General features: G+C 40.0%; 1 protein-coding gene across 1 annotated transcript in view; it reads left to right on the top strand.

The window, feature by feature from the left end:
• The window catches only part of ARHGAP15 (Rho GTPase activating protein 15), a 330,335-nt gene extending 313,405 nt beyond the window's left edge, over window positions 1-16,930 (top strand). The window contains exon 15 of the mRNA XM_069780763.1: window positions 15,651-16,930. Coding sequence (XP_069636864.1) covers window positions 15,651-15,834 — 184 coding nt within the window. The 3' untranslated portion in view covers window positions 15,835-16,930. The remainder of the gene's footprint in view (window positions 1-15,650) is intronic.
• The last annotated feature ends 3,800 nt before the right edge of the window (window positions 16,931-20,730 follow it).

The raw sequence follows: 20,730 nt of genomic DNA, 5'->3' as shown, positions 1-20,730 counted from the left end.
CATATGGGCAGCACATCTCGGGGAAGGCCGGTTACTGCTAAGTACTCTCCGGTTAATCAAGACCATGTGAGAGTCCTGCTTCTGGTTTGCACTCGCAGAAGTTTTAGTAAAATATCACTGGCGGAGTTAATTTATGTGATTTTGTAACCTCTTAATATTGCTTGGGGTTAGCGTTCTTTTCAACTCGAATGTTTTCTGGTGATGAAAATTAAGAATGTTCAATTCATTACAAAAAGGCTTCTTTTTTTTCCCCCCTTTTTTTTTTTTTTTTTTTTGCTATTTTGGGAGATTGGGCCCTAACACATTAATGTCCAGGACCAGATCATCAAAGGGGAAATTGCAATGCTTTTCATTTTTCCGACTAAAGATATGGGATTTTTCTCAGTATAAGGCTGTAAAATAAATATTAGGCTTGAAGTTTCCTAAGATATTCATTGGTACTTAAAAAAAAAAAAAAAAAGACTTTAATGCCAAAATGTCAGTGTTCTGTGCAAAATAATTAATATAATACAATAAGATCTATTCTACTATCGATTGAAAGGGAATTTATGCAGGTAATTCCTTAAGGCTAGCGGGAGTTTGGCATGTAAATCCCCCAACACTTTGATGGGAAAACAGACCCTGATGATTTTCTATTTTTTTAATAAGCTATAGAATACAAGCTTTTCAGTGGCAAATATATAAAAAGAAAAAGCAAATACCGGAACAACTAGGGCAAGAGATGGCCCTGCTCTGTGAGACTCCTGAAATGATGTTAGATCATTTTTCACACATTGCAGAAGATGCAACAATCATTTCAATCACCATGTTAAGACAATCAATACATTTTTTACTTCCAGAGATTGGTATTTTACATTCCAACATTTGCAGGTTATCACCATCATACATCTATTTTGTGGTCAAGTGCATGATTAGTACTTCTGACAGGCTATTGGCCATTTTCTTATGAAGTTCTACAAAATCTTGTAAATAAAAACCAATCTGAAAAAAAATGAAGAGCAAATCTGTGGACTGGAATGCACCCTACTTGTAATGGGAACAAAAAGCTGGCAATGAAATATAAACCTAAATCACAGCAGAATGACCTACTTTAAGGCATTTGCCAAAGAGACAGTGTTTTAGACAGCTCCTCTGAAGTAGCGTCTTTATGTCTATGCCATCTGCAGATTTATTATTGTGCTTTAGGAGGGAAAAAAAAGGAAAAAAAGGGAAAGAAAAAAAAGGAAAGAAAAAAAAGGGAAAGGAAAAAAAAGGAAAGAAAAAAAAGGGAAAGAAAAAAAAAGGGAAAGAAAAACCTACAATATGCCTGAACAAAACTCAACTTCATCTATAGGAAAGATTCCAGTACTGTGGGCACCACACCCACACCTACTGATGTGGTCCAAGTTTTTTCTTAAGAGGCACCTAATTAAGAAACCCTGACTCATTTACATGGATGCGTTTGATCTAAATTACACTCCAAACCACACCAAATTAGGAGCATCTGTGAATGCGAAGTGTTTGTTCCCAGTGACTGGTAGAATAGGGCCAGTTCTGGACAGCACATGTTCAAGTGACGAAAAATATTTCAGATGTAACATACTTCTGAGACCCACTTTTCCACTAATAATTCATAATGAGTTAAACCAGTATCTCTGCTTGAACAATTATTTCAGGCTGTGAAAAAAAAGTCATTTTACTTTTAAAAGGAAGGGGTGGAAAAAAGGGGGTGGACAACCACCTAGTTTGGTTGTTGTTCCTGATAAAGGGCATTAACACAACCATTAGCTGCAATTTAAATCTGTGCAGTGCACACGTTATCAGATATACGTTACTCTTAAAGCCTGGACTAAAGGAAAGTATCTATGAACGATTAGTTGTTGTTCACAGATAAGGCTTTCTGCCTTGACATATGGTCTTCCGTCATTAACCCGCTGTGCCGCCTTTCCAAAGGAGTCCAAGCAAAGAGCAGGGTCTCGCCGCAATGAGGCAGTACCCTACGCCCTGAAAAACACGAAAAATTCAAGACCACCAGATTTGAGAGCTACGCTTTCCCTTTCAGGCTGCATCGCTGCTGCAATCTGACTATTGCCTGTTTGCATCCTAGAAAGCAACTCCGTACAAAAACGGGTCCTGCGGCAATTAGGGAACTTTTATCCCACTTTCCCATCTCCCAGAAAAAGGAAACGGGACGGCGGGGGGGGCTGCAGAAGTTACTGGTTGCTGCTTTGCTGCCTCACAGACTAAACTGACAAACTAAAAAAAAAAAAAAAAGCCTTTATCTCACTCTAATTTAAGCCATAGGAGCAGCCCGAGCACTGAGGAGTGCAAATCCAAATTCCACGCTGGGTTTGCAATTCCCAGTCCGTTCGCGCAATTTGGCACAACCTTCGGATTTGGCCCATAGTGTTTGGCAGCCACCTTTTATTCTTCCCATCTTTTATACTTTGTGAATAGTCTAAGTTACATAATACCAGTGACAATTTGTTTATGGCAAGCATTAGAGTCACTGTTTTATGATTACATTCAAACTTTAAGCCACATTTTGACATCTAAGGATCATCTTGCATGCTCGTATATTACATACAATGAAGGTTTGTGTTCCAGTAAGGCGGGGGGGGGAGGAGGAACTTTATAAATAACATGACTCCTTTTGTCTGAAGAGATTTTAATACATTTGTCTGATCTACTGTTTTTGCAGTAGCTAGAATATAATTTGAATATATTAATATTTTCAGCAACTGTGCTCAGGGAGCCCAGTTAATAACTTATGCATGGATATATAGATACACTTCAGACAGAGGTAATGTTTTTAGCCCTTATGTTGGTAATACTTAGAAACACACAATGAAAGAGCCTGTTCTTTCCTCCTCTTTGTTGTGGGCATGCATTGTGATGGTATGGAGCCAGTGTTCTTTCTGTTGTCTACACAGCCTGGATTCAATAAGCAGTTATATATGCATATTATGACAATGTGGTCAAGGAAACCAGATTTTTTTACTATACCTTCATGTGCCTGTACAGTATAAAATCTGGTATTTATTTTTCTTGTCCTCATTCAATATGTTAACAAAATCATAATTTGATACAGGTTATGTTCACTTTATAATTAAAATTAGAGTTAGATGAAAATACAGCAAGATGTTGCTGAATGGAAAATATTTATCTTTTCATACATTACGCATTATGGTGCAATGTAAAATCATAAATCTGTGGAGCAGCTAACTCCAGCCAAGCGTACGACAACTTGCCTCCTCCCCTGGTCCACAAGATGCAACTGGTTACCTCCTCTAAGCCGCTGGTTTCTGCACCCATCTCAGCCCTGCCATTAGACGGCATTGCCACATCCTCTCCAGAGCTTTGCTGTGGTCTTCTGAAAGAAGACCTCTTGCCATGCAGATCAGCCAAGAAAAGGGAATTCAGAAAAGTTCTGTATTTTTTACAGATCCCACCAATCTGTCTCCTGTAGCTCTCCTAGCGCCTTCATGGACAAAGTGCAAACCTTTCTCACCATGTTCTCTGGGTCAGCACTAGACTCAGCCTCACCAAACCACGCCAGGGCAGCACTTCATCTGCCTTGAAACTCTTCCCACTGCCCAGATCATCGCCATCCACATTGCCACGTCCAGGCCTTCACCAAATGCTGTCAGCAATCTTGGAGGTCCCAGTAGAGTATAGCATACGGGACAACCCTATAGCATATGGAAGCTTTCCAGTAAGTAAAGTTTACTGTGAACATCAGTTTGTCCCTATTCAAACTTTCAGTCCAGAGAGGGTTTTCAGTAGGGCTGCGGCAGTAGTAGTAGCAGGCAATTTAAGAGCACCTCCTAGGAGAACCCAGATATGCTTCCATATCTGGATGACTGTCTCATCAAAAGTGTCATCAAAAGCAGGAGTTTTCCATTCCTTCAGAGCATCTACCCCATGGAAGTCATTGCAGCTGCTACGGGCTCAGTGTCAGCCCTGAGATTTCTATCTCGGGGCAAATTTCAGATCTTGAAAATGGTTTGAATCTCACCTGACCACTATGGTGAGGAACTGCTTAACCTTTTTGGGTTACATACTAACAGGTTCCCATTACTCTTCATATTAGATTACGTCTATACGGCTTCACATTCAGAACCTACAATATTTGCTTCCTAAAGAGGCACTTTCTCAGCTTGTAAATCCATTTACAACCATTCACTTAAGGTTAGATATTTTCTGCCACAGGGGAAGATCCATGCAGCACCTACAAAAAAGTATCCTGAACTTAGTCTTATCTGAGCACCAGACGCACAGTGTCAGTGGTCTTCCAGAGCTCAAGGCAATGAAAAGAAAAAAATCACATGCAAGGTATTTAAGCTTCGTCTCCAAGAACAGCATGCCTACGCATAGCGTCAATAAGCAAGGCCATACAGGGACAGACCCATTTGGCAGGCGGGCACTATCAGAAATGATTCTTTGCAACCCTATTAGGTGCACTGAGGCTTTTTACTCAGTTAAGCTATGACTGAGATATTTGATGCCCTGGAAGCTGCTTACTGAATGAACTGTCCCAAGACTGATGAGTATGCCTTGATATCAACAGCAAGATTGTACCTGTTGTTCCTAAATCCTTCAATGTCTGTCAAACGTGATTTCGGTTAGGAGGTCTAAGTGACTCGTGTATGTTTTCTCACCAGCTTTTCTAACTGTGGATTTTGATCGGGGTCAGACAAAAGCAGATATTGGCAGGTCTGGTCACTTGAAGCTTCAAAGATGAAAGAAACACAACTACTGAGAGAGGTAGGGCTGCCTGTATAGAGAATAAAGACTTTTGTAAAGTGTCTAAGGCAGTTAGACCACAGTCAACTGAGACCAGTACATGTGTGAATGGGTATTTGACTTAAAAAGGAACTAATGAGAAAATTCAAAGCTAGTTTGAAGCTGGGAAATATTGCAGAACTTGCAGTACTATAAAGGGTGCATCTTAGAAAGACACAATATACGGAAAATCCTCCACTCCAGGCAGTTTGTGCATTTAGTGCAATGGACTATACACGTGCACAAAAAATAAGCATCAAGCTAAGGTGAGTGGACAAGACAGACAAAGTGTAAGTAGAAAAGACAATGCTGACATAGTAAATTCATTGCTCAAGGGCAAGTAAAATGTAAATAAGTTTAAAGAAATCAAAGACTCATGGCACATACTCACTAGTGCATTTAAGAGATACATTCATCCTACTGATGTTCAATATCAGGGCTGAAACAATCGTGATGCTGGGAGGCATGTTAAAGCATCTTTCAAATCTGATACAAATGCAGTGCATATATATATTGCAATAGTAGCTTGTGGAGAGCGCAGAACTGAACCTGAAAGAGTAAGAATCCTGGTTGAGGTCAGATCCCATATAAAATCATCTCTGTTGGGCAGACCACTGCAAAAAGACTTTCATTTTAAACAAGATGGTGATAATATAGGTTAAAAAAAAATGGAGAATTTATATTGGGGACAATTAATAGGTCAATATTAAAAAAGAATTTGTGATTTAAAAAGACTTGAAACAAAACAATTTATGAAGTAATTACATATATAGGAGCTCACAGAAAGGGAAAACTTTGGTGAGAGTTTGTTCTCTGACTTTGGTGGAATTCTTTGCACAGTCTCTGATTTCAGCATCCAAAATTACGGGTTGTCTTACAAAACTGAATCATTTACTCGTGACGCTGGACAGAAGCAACGTGTTGTTAGTGAAACTAAGTTTTTCACGAGAAGCTCTAGACTCACCAGCAAAGATGCATTTCTGAGCAGGTTGTCTACAGTTCAGCATCCCAGGTTGAAAATCCAGCCAATTGGCACTTTGGGGCTTTAAGTCAGAAAGTAAACCTGTCATATCCAGGGCTGAGTTATTTGCTGTCAACTGGATTACCGTAGCACAAAAGGGCTATAATTGAATGCTGCAAGAGGTTATAGATTGAACATAGTCAAAAGCAGTAATTCCACTTAGTAAAAGTAGATATCATCCAAAATGAGAAAAGTTAAGCTTATATAAGGTGAAATTCTGACTCCATTCCGGCTCCCAGTCACCGGGAGTTTTGTCAGTGACTTTAACAGTAATCAAAATTTCAGTCACTGTCGAGAGAGATGCTGCAAAGGGTGTGATGAAGTGAAAGTTAAAATAACTGTTAACCTGGGGCTTCCAAAATACATTTTCTGAGCACAGACTGCTGTCTAACTCGGCGTTTTCCCGACGTAGCAATGCAGACAACCCTTCTGGGGACCAAGGGGATAAAACTGTGCTAGTGGACTACTTCTAGGATGTGCAATAAGAATTACCCCGCTGTAACCGCTGAAGTTCCCATTGTTCATCATCCTGCGGGCCACGGTGGAACTGGACGACTTAAGCATAGCGGGGTATGGTTTGTAAGAAGCGATTTCAGAAAGCTGTGACATCGCTGAGTATCAGTGCTGGTGCTGACACCCTTCCACCTGAGCCGCTCTGTCAAAAGACGGGTAGAGATTACGGGAAGAAAGAGCGTAGTAGCGGCTGGCAGACACGCTAAGTTTACTGGGAGGTGGAGGATTATATTATAATACTGAGTCTCATCATCTTTCTATTTTTCTTACCAGTAAATCTGAACCAAAAAATGCAATTTATGTGCACCTGTGAACAAGGCTCCGTAGGGTCTCCTGTGTACTTTCCACATACCCTCTGCTTTGGGTGCGTTGTAGAAGGGTGGCTGGCTTCTTTTGCCAACTTAAAAACCGGCTGGGTTACCAGCAGAACTGGTGGCTCTGCTTTTTTGCCACATAATTTTTGTTTGTCCGTCACTAAGCACGCCAAAGCCTCGGTGTGCCCATCAGAAAACAATGCTGTTAATAACATTAATCCACCTTTATTAAGAGCCTTTAGCATTATGGAGGAGTACCAAATATTATTAAGACAAAGAGGATAATAAGAAAATGTGTTTTTTCCCTTGCTGACCTAGTTTCTAACCTCACTTTAAAAATCTTCCATTGATTTTAATTATGCTTAATCTAAAGCTAAGCTCGCAAATCTAGCAAACTTAAGGACTGCTTTTAAGTTAATTTTCTCGCCTGTCAGAGTTCCTCAAGCTTTCTACGCTACAGTTAGAAGTTTATTTCCAGCCCAGACACGAAGTTGAGACAGCTTTCTGCCCGTAGGAAACAGCCAGCACCGCTACTGTACGGCGGCGTGCGAGTTCAAACGCTACCTTGCTCGAACCGAGGCTGTGTACAGCGTTCTTCCCAGAACAATTGCAGTCCTTTTCTCATCAGCGATAGCCAGAGGCAGTAATAAGGGTGAAGGATATCTATCATGAAAAGTCCAGTGTCAATGTGTTCCCCCAATTTATTTACTGACCTTCAATGCAACAGCCATACTCCTGACCCTCATGAGATGAAGCCTAAGGGGAAATGGCACTGAGCACCAATTCCATATCCTGTTGTTCTGTGGTCTAAATTAAGTGCTAATTAATTACCACTGGCATCTTTGGCATTGCCTGTCAAATTGGATTTAGGATATCCTTTCGCTGTTTAAACAAATAGCCCTACATCTAAAGATAAAATCCCAAGTGTTAGCGTTTTCTTTACTTTTAAATTTTTATTTAAAAATTCAGCAAGTATGCCCATGGATTTTGCAGGTAGAATTCAAATAAAAGAAACAGGAATTGATATTGTCAATTTTGATTAATAGTCCCTCATTAATAAACATCCTGTTATTCAGTTTCCACCTGCAGTTGCTGATGTTGCCTGGAATCAATTAACTCATATAATTTGATTTATTTTACAAAGACATTTTTGGATGTGCTGTGCTGATGATAAAGGTTCTATATTTACAATTCTTGATTTAAGGGAGATTGTTACTAACTGCTTTTTTTTTTTAATGTTACAAGGAAAAGTAGCTTCAGGCATTCTTGAACAAAAATATTTAAGCAATTTAAAAAGTTAAAGCTTTATTCATGTCAAACTCTCTGTTGCCTTCTGAGCCACACAGACCACAAAAGCGTACAGATCCAGGACCTCTGACAGGTTGGTCTTTACAATAAGCTAGCTGTTCCGCAGAAGAAAAAATCAGAAATAGAATTTTAAAAAAAGAAAATAAAATCAATCACAACAAAAGGTACACCACCAGCCAAAAATACAGTTAAGGCCTCTATGTGTTATATCTCTGTCTGAACATATATTATTCTATGCAGTCTCACACTGCCTTTATCACTCTACTATCCAAACACCTCTAAGAAGTGCATTAGCATCTGCCTAACATCTGTCACGGGTGGTTTTGTTCTCTCCTATCCTCTCCCCAAGGAACGGCTCGTGCCTGCAGTGGTAGCGTGGCTTTTGAAGAGGGGTTCGCTGTTGTTTGAGATATATATCCTGCTACAGGGCTGTTAGAGAAGGCAAAAATGAATGCCTTGTGCACAGAGCTGCAGCCAGAGGAGGCCGAGATGTTCCGTAAGGCAGTTGGTGGCCTTCAGCTGGCTCCTACCAAGTGGCTGTCCCCAAACAGAAAAACTTCAGGCTCTATAGCAACTCACACTGTGAAAACATGGACCAGTTATCCTCCTCCCTCCGGTCTTAGGAGCGTTAGTCAGAACCCGTTTGCATTCATGGACAAAAAATTGAAAACCAAGCCAAACTGGGAGGACAGAGTGCTGGTTGCCAGTAAATGGAAGAACTTAGCCGGTCACCCAGTTGGGTCAGTTTTCCAAAAGGGAGACCTGGAACTTTTGCAGTAATGGGGAAGATTTTGGGGAAAGATTTTGAATGCGTTTCTCTGCCCACACCGTGGTCTCCAGTAGGGCCACGATAGCGTGGAGGTGAACCCCTGCCCTTGCTGTCCATGCCACGCCAGGCCACCGGCGGGCACCCTCTGCCTTTGGAGCTTCTCTAACACAGGAGGTGGCCAGAAAATAGAAGTGATCCCAAGGCAGGTACCATGTCACCCTGCTCTCTTCACATAGCCACAGCGGAGGGCAGAGGCAGGAGCACAGCTCCCGTTGTGCAGAAGAACAAGCAGGACTTCTCCAAAGCACATTCCTGAACGAAGCCCGTGTAGAGGCCTGAGTCCCTTTAGATGTCGAAATGTGCTTTTACATCTTGGCTTCACCCACAAAATTAAGACATTTTCTACAAGACAGGGACTATGTGAGGTGCGTGCAAAGGCAAGAGCACACGCGCTCTTCAGAAAGGACGTCATACAGGTAGCAAAGTTTACCCGATGGCGAGAAGATTTGATTTTGAACTGTTCTCTCATTAAACCAGGCTAAGCCAGAATAAATGCCTTTCCTCAGCTTTTCAGAGTCTATTCAGCCAACTATGAACTGATGTTTGGAGTTAGTTTAGTTATTATTTTCATTTAGGGCTAGACTCCAAGGCAGTTCATCCAGGGAAGGGCTCGTGCTGTGAGATATGCAGGGGATCCCCTGAGGAAGCCCATTCTCCACCAGGTCCCTGTCAGCTGTCCAGGTACTATATATAGCCATCCAACGGTCAGATTTAAAGGCTAGTTTGCAGAAGAAGACAGCATCGAGTGCTTGTTCTTGCGTCCCAGAGCAACTGAAGAGAAGGGATTTTTCCCAAAGAGCTGTAATATGAACCCACAGCTGCAGAGCACAGGAAGCCTATGGAGTTTCTGTAGGCCAGGAGCCATGGAGGCTATTTTCAGCAAAAGCAAGCTCTTAAGTATGTCTGAACTATTTCTGACCCCTCTCGTAATGTATCATACGCCATGACCTGGTTTCTCTATTACCAGTCTTGGATAGCTATTGTTTCGAATTCAACCTATGGAGCAAAGAGGAATTTAAAATACCTTCGTATTTTACACGGGCGAAAGAAAGTAGCTTAAAACTGTCTTAGTCCCCTGAGATCCCTGAACTGTGTATATTTGTCGCAGAAGAAATGACATGGCACATTTTGAAAAGGACAGACGTAGCGTTTTGGAGCTCCTCTATAAGCATAAACCTCAGGTCGTAGCTACACAAGTGCAAAGCTCCCCCCTCCCAACACAGTATACAGATTTCACAAACAACAAGCTGAGGATTCAACTGATAATGTTTGCATTTGCTTAGCTTCATCAGCTGGTGAATACCACTGTAATGCAACTGAGCAAATCATCCATAAAGCCAGTACATAAATAATAATGAGGTTTAGTTTGCATTCATAAAATATCAAGAATCCCAATTTATTACTAAATTTTAAATTTATCTATGTTGCAGTGCAATGAATTGAACAGTTTTCACAAATAGAGCTTATGGCATCGGGGGCTCACTTACCACCGATTATTTCCCTAAGTCTCTCAAGATGGGGTTAAGTAGCGTACAAGCCCTGCGCTCTTCCTCTACGGTGGGTTTATTTTGCTGTCTGTCCCGAGCTGGTATATCCAGCTGGATAGGAATCTCTCCGCAAGGCTTTGACCTGTTACAGAAGGACACCTATTATTGTTTTTTGTGTTTGAAGAGGCCTCTCAAAGCTGTAGTTCAGTCATCTTTTTAGTACCAAAAGCCACTTAAGTTCTTCCTGAAGAACAGCTACTATAGCTGACCTGAAATAAGTTTACAACACAAAGTGACATTGCAGTAATATGCTGTTTCTCAGGAAAGCATGTAACAGGCCTTAAATGGAAAGGGAATACATTGAGAAGAAACCTGATAGTTTATCTGTGCATCATTTTGTATTTGTGCTTCCTTCCTAACACTGAAAACCTGTCTGCAAAAGCCCTGCCAAAATGTGCTTATACACATACAGACATTATCACTTCGTAGGATGGTACGTTTTATTATCAGGTTATTTTCCAGTACATTTGGCACAGTTAAGGTAAGTATATTAACTTTACTTCCAAATAAAGAAAACAAAGTTGTACTGAATGTCTCAGCCATTGTCAATGAGTTAAGAACTGACAGGAGGTCCAAGTAATCAACCCTGTCTACTGCGCCGAGCTTTCCCCTGGGACACCTCTCCAGATCATACAATGTATCTGACTGGCATGGATGTAGAATTGCTTTCAATAAAGATTTTATTTCAAGGTTGGATGATTCCTTCCCAAATGTCTTGTCACTAAAGCAAAGTATGTAATACCTGTTATTTTTTTAACTCCTGTGAACCAGCATTTGGGAAGGAGAGGAGCATAAAATGTTGAGCTAGAAACTGTTCGTCATGAGTCAAATTTTAACACGTTCAAATTGATTGGGAGATCTGCGATAGGAAAAGTCAGAAAACCGCTGCACAAACACTGGCCTGTAACAGTGCAGTGAAAAGGCCTGTTAACAGCGTTAGAATTGAGGTGAGTTGAAGGCAGCCGAGCCATTCCCAGGGCCAAGTCAAGCTAAAACATTACGTTTGCATATGCCTAAGTATACATAGGAAACAGATATTAGCTAATTTGAGGGTAATTATTACTAAAGTGAATCAATGGGATGTGCAGACTTTGACCTGTTAAGGCAGTTCATAGGAACTTACATATCAAACCAAGCCCTGTTGTCCATCGGCATGAGCAGCTCTGGCCGTGACAGTGGTCGCTATCACAGTTCAACAAAACCTGCCCAAAGGGGCTGTCATAGAATAATCCACTTAGAGAGGAGGTGGTTCCTAATTCTGGAAGTTTAGTTGTTATACCAAGAGGACAGATGTCACAAATATGTCATTTTTACTCCTTTCTGGGGACTTTTCTTTATTCCCACACATCTTCAATCTTTCTTGGCCTCTGTTTAGATCTTGGTTTCTGTCTCTAATGCAGTGACTTCCCTAGTTAAATAAAATATTGTGCATAATGCTGGTGGACAGGATTCTGATAAGATCAAAACCTACTTTTATCCCCCAGTCCTCTGCTGAATTCAGGGGATGGCATTTCCTACACTTGCCATTCTGGCCCGTAGTATTTTACGAGGTGACCTGGTTCTTACTCTTCTGATCCCCTCATTTTGTAATGTGTTGCTCTTCAGTCATAGTCTATATTATCAGTTCATGGAAGAGCAGCAGGATCGCCTTATTGAAAAGTTACCCTTAGATAGAATTTAAAACAGTAAAAGAGTACTAGGCATGGCTAAACCCAGTTCTGCTAAGGGTAAAAATGCCCCTGACGTTGAGCAAACTTAAATCCTCATAGGCTGGAAAAGGCTAAGAAAGCAAGACTGAGCAGTTCTCAGTGAAGCTAGCAGAGGACAGCTTTACCCTCAAACACTCTCCAGCTTACAGTAAAACAGTGCCCTTTCCAAGAGGGTTTTCCTCCCTAAGTACACTGACTTCTTTCTCTAACTTTTGCGTGCAGTAGGAACATTAAAATGTTGAGGAATCACTCACTGTTGAAACACTTTCCCCTCCTCAGCAGTTATTACAGAGTAAAAATGGATGAAGAACATTTCCTAACGTCTAGTGTGTTTGAAGTAATAATCCAGTGTGCTTTCTGAATGTCAAAATTAAAAATGATTTTATTTAGAGAGTTTGAAAAGTGTAGGTTTAATGGAACTAGAGCGCCAAACTCACCATACAATGACCCTCTTAGCTGTAGAGTTGCCCTGCTCTCAGTCACACGCTTTCCAGCTTACGGTTGCCTTGGCAACAGCCAAAGCATAAATTCCAAGTATTTTTGCCTATATATATGCCATTGACACTAGAGCCCTCCTATCAGACACTTCTGCTGGTTTAATACATCATTAATTTCATTACTATTAATAATGAGACCTGTATTTTCTGCATATTGCCTGACTCGCAGTCTTAAAGGACTGAAGCCATTCTTGAAGCTCACTTATTTAGAGAGGGGGGAATCTTGCACAGCCTAATGCCCAACAATTTCTTGATATGGTTCCAACATCTGTGGCATCGGATTATAGAATGTTTCTAAAATAATCTCAAATTGATGGATCATTGCTCCTTTCATTTGGGCTTGACAAGAAGTAGCTCTGGCATTTCCTTTCGCTTTTTATGTTGTAAATGGTGTATCACTCTTTCTGCTCTTTCTCTAGCCAAAAAACCAAATCTTGCCCATTTTTTAGGGCTTTTCTCTTTTAACAACTCAATTTCACTTAGGAGCTACAGTAATAGCTTTAAGTGTGTATATTTGGGTTTGGTTTGCTTTGACTTTTTCTTTTGTGGACAGATGAAAAAAATATTATAGAATTTCATTGGTAAATAGTTGTAATTTAAAAAGGCATAAGTTTCTAAACTTATAATTATTTTATTCAGGCTGGATTGAATTCCTTCCTTCTTCCCCTCCAGTAGCTGTATTTTACCACAGATTATTTAACTACTCAGACTTTCCATGTTTCCAAGTTTTCTTGGTTTATAGTTTTTTGTTACTGTGGTCATCAAAACAAGTATGACTGCATGAACAGATAGAAAATATCGAGAATTTTCAAGAGATTTTCTCAATACAAGAATTATTATTCCAGCGTTAAGCTTAGGGGCCCCAAATATACGCAGATGTTCTTAGTGCTGCTTTCCATATCGATGAACCGCAGCAGATAGCTGGTTCGTCTCCATCGCCAACGCACACCGTGCCCATCATCCCTTGCGACTGCAGACCATGTGCTGGCCATGCCTGGAGTCAGACAGGACTTCACAACTAGGCACCGCTCAGCCTACAGATAACGGAATCCAGTCCCCTCCTCTCCCTTCAATAAATTGCGCTCTGCCATCACTGTTCTTCACCCTGACTTTGCTCATCCCTGGTTCACCGCCTCCTTCTCCCTGCAAGGTGTTTCTCCTCCAGCTTCATCAATGCGGCCCGTCAGCAACACCACCTCACTGCAAACCCATGGCTGATGCTAACTGATGATCTCTAAAATTACACAAGATACAACCGCTGAATATGTTCCCCCCCCCCCCGGTGAACTAGTATCTCTACCCATGCTGATGACATTGGGAAATATTTCACAAGGTTTCCAACTTCTGGCACGTAACAAGCTCAACAGAAATCAAGTCTTTCGCACAGGGAGGCCCCAAGCTTGATGTATGTGCTTCTGCATAAGTGGCATTAAGCAAAACAACCTCATCATCCCTGTAAGAAACATTTTTAATTTTGATAAAGATGTGTGACATCCATCAGAAGCCCACACAGTCATCTGGCAACAAAATTACTAACTTTTGAGACTTTCTGAACACCTAAGAGAAGAGATGATATGTTAATATTACCGCAGAGGAAAGAGATTTTTTTTTTAATTTATAATAAAGATGTTATATTTTAAGAAATTAATAGTTAAGCCAATCTGATTAGTGCCATATGGAGAGTGTTTTGTACAATGGACACCACAGTTACAAGCATGAGGCAGAACTAAGTAATGCTTCCTATTTATATATGAGGAAAAAACACAAGCGTTGATGTTCAAGGAATGTGGTAAACAACAAGATTGGCAGAAATCCACAAGACCATGCTCTCCGCTGTGTGACCCACCTACTAACATGAAAGAAACCTTTTTTTAAGTGACTGAAGCCATTATGTCTCATGAAGTTTCTTTCACTTATAGTGCAGCTTGCTGTAAATTCAGAAACAGGTATGGAAAAACAGAGAAAGCTCTGATGATTTTTAAACTGCTGTCTGAATTTTAAAAGGATAAATGAGTGACAATGAGAGAGGGAGCAGAAAAGTAGAACTTGGCTTCAACAGTTCGCTTGGAATATTTAAGTTAAAACTAACAGGTTAAGGAAGCATCCATAAATTCAAACATTTACATATTAAAGTTACATTTAGTTTGCATTCCTTGGTAGAGCTGTGCAATTTATTTATAAAATATGTATCTTCATTTACTAGTCTTTCCAACCTAGGATATATTATATATTCTGGAGGTTGAGGGAAATGGATTTCTACTTAGTTCGTACTCACCGCTGCAGAGATTTATGCGAAACTGCCTACCTAAACTCCATCCATTAGACCTGTATTGTTCTTAGGCCAGACTTCTCCGTCCTTAATGTCATTTCCACAGGAATATTAAGTCTTAATACAGACATAAGATCAACTTTTAATAATAATAGTCCTCCTCTTGTAATTTTGTGGGTAATAAAGATATCAAAGGTTATAATCCTTACCATTATTTTCTAAGTCATCTCATTAAGGTATGTGGTCTCAGTGTCTTTCAAGAAATTTTGTGTCAGGGTAAGGCATGCAAAAGTCTTTAGTTATATAAATTTCACAATCCATTTCAGACCATACTAACTTTATTGGATTTAAATTAGCAGAAGGAATGTGTTTCATATGAGCTCTATATTAAGGGGCTTTTTTTGTTTTCCCAACTCTTTCAGTGCTGGTCTCGGACCATGTTAAGAGAAGCAGGGAAGCTTCTCCCTGGAGCCACCCAAAGCGTTGACACTAAAAATCCTCTATTCCCTTAGCGTTAAGAGCAATCCCTATTTTTGGTATCTAAACGTACGAGAAATTATTGCCTTACAGCACACACACTAACGAACGCTCGCTCACCAGAAAGCACCAAATTGTGCCCTCGTATAAGAGCACTGTAATTGGGGCTCTAGACTTCCACCCCGCACACATCTTGCTGCCTAGGGCTGACTCTTCTTTCCCAGTTTGTCAGGTTGGCAGAAGTTGTCTCTTCCCTCCCTCTTTTCTTTCTTTTTGATAACTTAACCAACTGTCCCTCCCTGTTAGTAGAATCAGTAAAAAAGTGCCTCTATGTACTTCAAAAGCAACAGCGACTCCTTTGACATCCCTCTTTTTTAACCAATTCTTTTCTTTCGTCAACAGGATAGCAGCCAAGGAATCCGTGAATCTTATGTCAACACAAAGCTTAGGAATTGTGTTTGGACCAACACTCCTTAGACCTGAAAAGGAGACAGGGAACATGGCAGTCCACATGCTGTACCAAAATCAGATAGTTGAACTTATGTTGAGTGAGTACAGCAAGATCTTCGGCTCTGAGGAAGACTGACAGACAGGGCCTGTTATTGAAAACGTTCACATCTGTCTTGATGTCTAATATTTTTACATTTCTGTAAACATATTTCTGAAATATTTCTTTTTCTTTCAAGTGACAGATGCCTCATTTTGTGAAAACTTAATGATGATTTTGTGTTTAATTTTCAAACATTGGAATAAAAAATATTGTCAACATTTGCCTATATGTATTCTGCATTAACCCTTTGAGAGTTTCATTATGCTAGCACTCCAAGTGTCACTTTTTTTTGCAAGCTGAGCATACAGCATATGGCCAAAGACCATAGAAAGTGCTGTTTACCAACATATGCAATGGCACAGAAAGACAAATAATAATTGAGGAGATTTGTGGAAAATGGATTCAAATATGTATATTAAAAGCAGCGAATTAAAGCAGTGATACCAGATCATTTGTAGCTAATCTGAGCTAACCTTTCTCTTTGATATATATTGAAAGTTAAAGACATGATGAATAATCAATTCGCCTACCCCAAGAGTTCAAAAAAGATTGCATTTAATACTTTTAAACAAGTATAATAATAATAAAAAACCCTAAAACCAGAATGTCACTATTTGCATAACAGTGCCTAAAAAAAAATTAAAAATTAAATTGGAACTTTGGCATTTTTACCTAAATGCAGAACATGAAATGAAGACATTGCATGACTGCTCATTTTAATGTAACATCCATTTTGATTCTTCATCACACTGTACATCTGCCTGCTTTCCCCAGCTATCTCATGTTCTGTAGCATTTGTATTGTGCTCCTGAGGATGCTTTATTGGTGAACTACATTAAATTCATCTAGAAAGAACTTTAAAAAAAAGCCTTTTCATATGCCCTTAGGATTACTTGGCTAGACTTGAATCAATTTATGCATTTGATGGTTAGTTTCAGTTGTCATGGATAAACAAAAGGGTAACTGTCTAGAATATATCAAATATTGTTTCATTTTGAAATGTATGTTTCCAGCTATACACATCTCCTACCCTGTTTTGTAAAAGTATTCTGCTGATAAAATGTAGACTTATGTTTGACAGCTTTTTAATCAAGTTCAAAGAGAATAAATAAAACTAATCCAGTGTGGTAAAGAGTCTGTCTGGTTATCGATTTGTTCATAAAATGAAAAATAAACCATGTAAATAAGATGTGTGAAACACAGATCTAGAAGCAAATATTTAAAGCAATTAAAGACCCCAAAACATAGGATTAATGCATAGGTCTGCTGTGCACGAGAGATATGTCTTCAATATCACCTCAGCAGATCATGGATTACTTCAGTTTTTACTCAGCATCATTTTGTAAAATACTATGTTATTCAGGAAAGGTTGCTCCTCAGAGCTGTCATCTATGGGAACAAATATATAATGAGGCCTGATCGTTAACTAAGACCAGGCTCTTTCATCAGGTACTAACACAGGCAGAAAATAACACCACGAAAACATAAAAATTGGCCCCAAGATGTTTTCTGACTTCATACATGTCTGAAAAATCAAGCAAAACAGGAAGTAATGACCAGTAATTAAAATTAAAACAAACAAACAAACAAACAAACAAATCTTCCCCCATATCACAAATATTCAACGTAATCATTTCTGAACAAAACTATAATGTTCTGGAGAACCCAAATTCACTTTACTTTCAAGAAAATATTTTTCATGTTAATGTCAAGCCATGAGTACTTAAACAGTGATGCTTTTCAACATCATCGTCTTTAGACTCTTTTAATAGCAACAAACCAGGCGCTGTTTATAGCCTGTGGAAATGACTGGAAGAAAGATAGTCAGAAGTTCAGTCTATTCCTTAATAAAGACCATTCACATTATGGCCCCACGGGTGCTCACAATCATGCTATTGAAGTAATTTCTGCTATTACTGGAAATGAAAAGTTCACTTGTTACTTGGATCCTGTTGCACTCAGAAGAAAAGATTCTTAATTAATTAATTAATCTTCCTTTAAGCTTTCTTTGGAGCACGGAGACTCCTCTTCTCTAGTTTTTGTAAGCAAGACAAGGCTTATAAAATGAACCCATATCTTTCTTAAGATCAACTGGTTTGGGGTGGGGGGGGCAGGGGGGAAATCAAGCAACCTTCTGGACACATAAGCCTTTCTTTGGTTTTGAAGGGTTCCTTACATGAACGCTGTACAAATGTGCTGACTTTTCTATTAAATGCTTTGTTAAAGATAGAAGCCTGATACGTGGGTAGCCAATTCTGGGAGGACACAAGCGCATCTCATCAGAAAAGCGTATACATCTGGGGCGTATACAGATGTCTAACCTTTCTGGTCCCGACAACAGAAAGGAATAACCATGCCTTGCTACTAAGTTGCTCCCTTCCCCAAGAGACCAGTCTTCTCCCTGTCTCCTTTAATATCTACATCAATTCAGTGGGAAAAATTACTGACTCCAGGGTTAGTCGAAGAGCCAGCCCCACAGCTCCTGCCATCACACCCTCGGGGCAGAAAGCAGCTGGACAAAAGATGGTAAGAGTAAAAAAAAAAAAAAAAAATATTTGCAAGCCTTAACAGCAGTGGGGTTTCTTTTTTCCTCCTGCTCAGGTAGTTTGCTCTTTGTTAACCAAGCTCACAGCCCAGGGCTCCGACAGACTCTCTTTTGTTGCTGGACACATACATTTCTAAATCCCAAAAGTGTCTAAGTTTGGCCTCCGTCCAGCATGAGCAATTCACTGGGCCTATATGACCACCACATTGCTCCTCCAATTGTTACTTGTAAGAATATTCACTATGACTTGGTAGAAGTTTTTTCACAACCTTTGCTAAATTTTTAGTGAGTCAAAATTAGACTGGCAGAAGACCTTTTTTTCCAGGAGCTAGCTTCAGTTTAAGACCACAGATATTTTAAGCAAAGAACTATTGCTATTAATGGTAAGTGATCAGAAAAATGAAGGCTGAGAATGCAGCAGAGACAAATATATCCAAGAATCAGTGGTTATCTGCATCTTCTCCCTGTACAGAGAATCTTCTACTCAAACTCATGTGAAAAGACAGCTGTCCTAGTAACTGGGATTACTATAGTAAAAGGAGACATCAAAAAGAGACCTGTAATGGAACTGAAAAGGGCATTTCCAGCTAGAAATATTTCTCATTAAAATAAAAACTCAATTTATTGAATCTTAAACTATTGCAAGAAAAATTGTCAGTTTTTAGCTCAGGAAATTCAACTGCAAAATAGAATTTCTGAGCCAAAAATCAGACTGACTTGCTGAGCTACAGCTAAAAGAAGACATGTAAACTGCCTTGAACAAATCTTCATCCCTTTTTTTATTTACGTATATACACATATATATATAAGAGCAACATGCATTTTAATAGTTCTTTAATTCTCTGCTGGGACAGCTGCACTGCAGGTAACACTCAGCCTGTTTTTGTAAGCACCCCATGTTTCAACAGAGCCAAAGACTGCCATTCAGCCCAAGGCACTCAAGAAGTTCAGCTAATCAATTACTACATAGTATATAGACCATGCGCAGAGTTTGGAAGAAAGCTGGAAAGTAAGTTGGGACCACAATCACCACTGTAATCAGGCAGTGTATAGATTTTACATGGCTAATTCTCGGAAGAGGCTGAAAGACAAGCCTCAGGGAATGCACATATTATCACGGCACAGCAGGTTCCCCTGCCTTGCATTCCGGCTTCAGAAAGGAAACATGGAGCATAAGGAAGCTGAGCATAATCACGGATGCAGGTCTCAATCCCAAGTCCTGATTTTTGTAGGATGCGTAAATGGGGCTCAGGGCAATGCTTGTTTGCAGAACATAGGAACCTTCCCTAGCACTCACTTCGGATTGAAAAAAAAAACCAAAAAAAACCCCCTTCCCTAAGGACCAAGGGCAACTCGCGAGAAAAATCTCCAGCAAATGGCCTGCTGAGGTCAGGCCATACCCAAACCCTTCGCTGCTCAAGTGCGACAGCCCTTGTTGGTCAGTAGGCTTCACCGAGGGAACATTTGCAGGATGCTACTAAAGCAGCAATCTCATCCCTGTGCCAATTCACCATGTGTTATCACAGCAGATAAATACACTTTACCATTGCTTATATACCGCATGCTATTTTTACACTCAGCAATTGCGTACTTCCAAACATACCTGAAATATTATGAGAATTAATGCCCGTTTTTCCTTACAGATCCTTGCTACAAAGATCTGGTTGCACACTGCATACAAAACATGAGCCCTCGCTTCGGTATACATTTTGTGTGAAAAACTGAAGTTAAAAAGACTTGCACTCTAAACTCAAGACTTGAGAATTGGGGATGCAATACCACTGCTCATCGGCGGTCTGAGAAACTGAGGCACAGAGCCAGCTGCGTCAAAAGAGAACATTGCATTTTAGTGCTCATTTTATTCAGCCTCATTCGTTTTTTTTTTTTTTTTGAAGAGAAACTTTATATTCTACACCCTTGCTTCCTCTGAATTCACCCATATAATCCGGTATTCGGGTTGGTGCAGGCACTCGACCCTGCTCATCCCTACAACCCAAGGGCAGGGTAACCTCAGAGGAAACAGGAACAGGTAGAAATTTGCCTTCCAAACTTTTAACCGTAGTGAAGTTTGGTGGCTTTCTGAAGCTTACTCTTAAACCCTCAGAAATACTTCAGAAGTGCAGGGAAACCACCATGACGTGGCAAAACAGCCTGTCCGCGCACCCCCAAAAAGCTTTGCGCATGCTGTAAAACCTGGGGCGATATCTTACACCTTCAGTAGAAGCTGACAGCTTTGTTTAATAAGTTTAAGAGGGACCATAAAACACTGCAAGTTCAGAATGCATGCCAATTAATTACCCACAAAACGCCACCATTTTAGAGCACGTTTCAGTGAATAAAAGGCAGACTTATAAATTTCACGTGATTCTCCTCCGCCTGTGTCAAAA

Source organism: Haliaeetus albicilla, chromosome 4, assembly GCF_947461875.1.
Source record: "Haliaeetus albicilla chromosome 4, bHalAlb1.1, whole genome shotgun sequence".
Taxonomy (NCBI): domain Eukaryota; kingdom Metazoa; phylum Chordata; class Aves; order Accipitriformes; family Accipitridae; genus Haliaeetus; species Haliaeetus albicilla.
This window is presented reverse-complemented; position numbering and strand designations above follow the sequence as displayed.